We start from the raw sequence: 4,400 nt of genomic DNA on the forward strand, positions 1-4,400 counted from the left end.
TATTCTAAAATATGTTAACATGATATGAATAAGTTTATGACACAATAAGAATAATTAGTTTAATGTTAAGTATAAAAAAGCTATTTTTTTCCAATAATATAATCACATGTTAACGAATATTTGTGTCATAAACAAGTAATCATGTGGAGGTGGTCTACCACAGACATTCTTATCACCAGAAACATTATCACACATTACTTGTGTCATTTCATGTCAATATTTTTATTAATTTTGTCAACTTACATCAACACAAATTTGAATAAATCATGTGGTATTTAGGTTGCGTAATTGTATCGTTGCTCCATATTGCCACCTCTAATTGGAATACTCCATATTGCCAAAATATTTATTATAAACCCAAAGAACTTGTGACAAAAATGTAATTCCCTTTGGCGGCCCCGTTTTTCTCGTCTAAGATCAAATTTCAATTTCTTCTGTTTGATGAAGCTTTTAACTTTGTTGCCTTGTGATTCATAAGACTGTTAAAAACATTAAAAAAAAAAAAAGTAATGAGCCTTTATTTTTCTCCTCACAAGATACAACGTAAATTTATATCACTTGGGCAAAAGCTATAGAAGAATATTGCATTATCTAGTTTTCAGTCTGCTTGTTGAACACAGTTTCAAGTTCAAGGAGGATATTCTTGACTGATTGTAACTCATGGACAACATTAGTCATGTTCATTCGATCTTGCGGTGACTCCATTGAACAAGCAACTCCGATTTTGACCATAGAAATAAGACATTCTAGTCTGCTGTTGATTCCTGTTTGCATTCGCCTACACTTATCAGTACTAGCCAAAATTTCTTCGTCATTTCGAAGTATTGGATCCACAATATCCATCACTTGATTAGGCAAGGCCATTCTTGCAAAGTTATGAAGATTCAAGTCTCCCTCAAACATAACATCCGTGGGTTTTTTTGCTGTCACCATTTCCAACAGCAATATTCCGTAGCTATAAACATCTCCATTTGTTGACACCTCACTTCCAAGGCCATACTCTATCATTCAAAAGCCATGCATAAAATAGTATAAGATTTTTTTCAGAATTTAGGAGTTGCAAAAAGAAATTAAAAATTAAAAAAGTAAATTATGGATTAGAATATAAGATATAACCTGGGGCTGTATAGCCAATTGTTCCCTTTACTCCAACAGAGCTACTTAAAGTTGAATTTGAGACTTCTTGATGAAATCTAGCTAGTCCAAAATCACCAATATGACCAGACAAGTCATTATCGAGAAGGATATTGCTTGGTTTTAGATCACAATGGAGAATTGGTTCTTGGCAGTGGTGATGAAGATAGTCTAGTGCAGATGCCACATCAATTGCGATGCTTATTCTTTGAAGAAGGGTAAGTTTAATTTCAATTTCTTTGTCTCTTTTTGGGACTGCATGTGGATGCAACCATTTTTCAAGACTCCCATTTGGCATGTACTCATAAACAATAGCTTTAAAGTCGTTACCTTGAAAATCAATACTTGAGCATGAAGTTATGACCTTAACAAGATTTCTATGACGGATATTTTTCAAGGCTTTGCACTCAGCCATGAAACTCTTAGATGCTCCTTCGCATTGAAGGTTAATCACTTTAATTGCAACAACAATTCCATCTTCATCAAGTGCTCCCTTATACACACAGCCAAAGCTACCCACTCCAATCAAGTGTGTTGAAGAAAACCCATTAGTTGCTTTGAGGAGGCTTTTGTAAGACATCTTTGGAAGTGCTTTTCTCATCATTGGTCTTGAAGGAAGCCTGGAAGGTCCCCTCCTCCATTTGTGCCAATATAAAATGAAAAATGACACCATGAAAAATCCAGAAAAGGCAGTTATAGCTGAGATTATTATTTTTAGTCTTCGAGAGATCTTCTGACTGCTTGATTTGCTCTCAGTGCATTTGGGCAGCTGCAATTCGGGTATGCCCCCACAAAGTCTATTACAACCTACAACTGATATTGCACTTGCATTTGCAAAAATTCCTTTTGCAGGTATTTTCCCCTCAAAATCATTGAAGGATAAGTTAAGATACTCCAAAGAAAGAGCCTCGAGGAATATTGGAATTTGGCCAGACAAATTATTTCTCGAAAGATCAATCTTTTGAACACCTTTTAAAGCATTGAAAAATGAAGGAATGGATCCGTGGAATAAATTTCCCGCTAGATAAATCTCTTCAAGACTAGAGCAATGACCCAGTTCAATTGGAATTTCACCGGACAAGTCATTATTAGACACATCGAAACTCCTCAAAGCTCTCAGATTACCGATCCTTGGAGGTATAATACCAACTAAGTGGTTTCGGGCTAAATTCAGTGAATTTGAAAGATAGGATATATTGAAAATGTCTTCTGGGATAGTTCCACTAAGTTCATTTCCGCTCATTTCTAAAAATGCCAATCGCTTCAAATTTCCTAGACTAAAAGGGATGACTCCTGATAAATTATTATTGTTAAAGAAAACTTCGTATAATGAAGATAGATTTCCCAGAGAGGAAGGAATTTCCCCTGAGAAATGGTTGCCACTAAAATCCAAGCCCTGTAACTTCTGAAGCTTACCCATTTCTTTAGGAATTGCGCCTGTAAATTGGTTTTCCACCATCCCTAATAAATACAAGTCAACAAGGTTACCTATTCCTAAAGGGATGCTTCCATAAAACTGATTAGAAGAAAGGATTAAAATTTGAAGTTGACTTGACAAATTAGCTATTGAATGAGGCAATGCTCCTCTGAATTGATTTCCACCTAAACTGAGAACTCGCAATTTGCTACAGTTGGTTAAAGAATTCATAAACCCCATTTCATCACTTTCCCCACTTCCTAAGTTACTGAATTGTAAATTTAGCAATGAAAGATTCTTCATGCCTCCAAAATTGACTGAAAGTTTTCCGGAAAAATTGTTATTCGCAATTTCAATATGTTCGAGTTTTGAAGCATTGGATAGAGATATTGGAATGGATCCGCTGAAGAAGTTGTGGTGGATTTGGAAGAATTTGAGATTAGGAAGAAGAAGACCTAAACTTGGTGGAAGGCTTCCATGAATTTGATTATGAGATACTGAAAAAACGACAAGGAAGGAAAGATTGTAAATGGAAGGAGGGATTGGACCGGAGAGGTTGTTTCCGCCAATAGCAAGAATTTTCAACTGTTTCAATTGACCCAATGAATCTGGAATATTTCTTCCAAAAGAATTCCCAGCTAGAGACAGAACTTCCAGGGATGTTAGATTCCCGAGAAAAGGTGGGATGCCTCCTGTCAATTTGTTTTTGGCTAAAGATAGATCTTTGAGTTTGGATAGAGAGACAAACTCTAATGGAATTCTTCCTTGTAGCTTGTTGTATTCTATGCATAATACTGTGAGCCTGGAACAATAAGACAAGTTGGCTGGAATTTTCCCAACCAGGGAGTTATTTGAAAGAAAAAGAGCTTCTAACCTGAACAGACGCCCAAATTCAGGAGGGATTTCACCTTGAATAGTGTTATTGCTGAGATTGATCTCTCTTAGGAAGCTGAGGTTGCCCAGGTGCGGAGACAATGAGCCACTCAAGGATTTTGACATTAGGTCTAGGGCCGTGACTCTTCTGTGCCTGCGACCGCATGTAATGCCCTCCCATTCGCAGAAATGGCGAGAATCATTCCATGAGTTCAAGATTCCTTGCGGCTCATGAGCAATCATTGACTTGAAGGCCTGCAGGGCCGCACGATCTCCATCCTCTAAGGCTGCAACTTGGAACAATGTCATGAAAAAAAGAAACATGGATGAAAAATAAACAGAGTGGGTACTCATTTCTACAAGTGAGAAGGCAATTTCCTATTTTTCCTTGGCTTGCCTTTATATGTGAGCTTCACCTAGCTCTAAGAGTTGTAAATTCAAAGATATGAGGACAAGTTCAGACTCAAAACAAGGACAACGTCTTTCTTCTTTTTCTCCTCTTTTTTTTTTTCCCTTAATTTGATTTGTCATTTTCACCGATGGGTCTTTGGTCTAGTGGTAGAACCTTTACACTTACAATATTGAGTGTAAGGGTTCGAACCTCCATAAAAATATTTATAGAGGTTATTTACTATCCTCCCTTAATTATCAAATAATTAAGTGGAGCCAGTTTATCCCTCACGAAATGTGCGTGGAATAGACAACTCTCAAATATTTGAGAAGATTTAAAGAATTTGGGCAGCGCTTCAAAAGAGTACATGCCACGAAAAAGGTTTCAATTATAGAATCTGTTTGTAAATATTAATTGTAATACCTGATGTAATATCAGTAACAGTATAACAGTATTTAAAAAAAATTTTGATTTGTCATTTTCGAAATATAAATGTTGGCCACTATCAATTTGCTCACAAGAAAAAGCTAAGAAAAATATAACTGTTACATTTTGAAAGCTATGAAAAAGCTGTACAGCAAACGT

At 36.2% G+C, this 4,400-nt stretch overlaps 1 protein-coding gene across 1 annotated transcript; it reads right to left on the reverse strand.

The window, feature by feature from the left end:
* Window positions 1-497: 497 nt before the first annotated feature.
* LOC102628843 (probable LRR receptor-like serine/threonine-protein kinase At3g47570) lies at window positions 498-3,887 on the reverse strand. The gene is made up of 2 exons (XM_006480626.3): window positions 1,117-3,887; window positions 498-1,001 (listed from the first exon to the last, which is right to left on the reverse strand). The coding sequence occupies exons 1-2, from the start codon at window positions 3,776-3,778 to the stop codon at window positions 592-594; spliced, it is 3,072 nt and encodes a 1,023-aa protein (XP_006480689.1). The 5' UTR covers window positions 3,779-3,887; the 3' UTR covers window positions 498-591.
* Between the last annotated feature and the right edge of the window lie 513 nt (window positions 3,888-4,400).

Source organism: Citrus sinensis, chromosome 6 (assembly GCF_022201045.2).
Source record: "Citrus sinensis cultivar Valencia sweet orange chromosome 6, DVS_A1.0, whole genome shotgun sequence".
In the NCBI taxonomy this organism is placed as follows: Eukaryota; Viridiplantae; Streptophyta; class Magnoliopsida; order Sapindales; family Rutaceae; genus Citrus; species Citrus sinensis.

Bases quoted from the DNA above. Each gene is read 5' to 3' on its own strand.
- LOC102628843 (XM_006480626.3), bottom strand. From the start codon at position 3,778: ATGAGTACCCACTCTGTTTATTTTTCATCCATGTTTCTTTTTTTCATG. The intron at 1,002-1,116 runs GTTATATCTTAT...TTTGAATGATAG, and splicing joins AATTGGCTATACAGCCCCAG to AGTATGGCCTTGGAAGTGAG.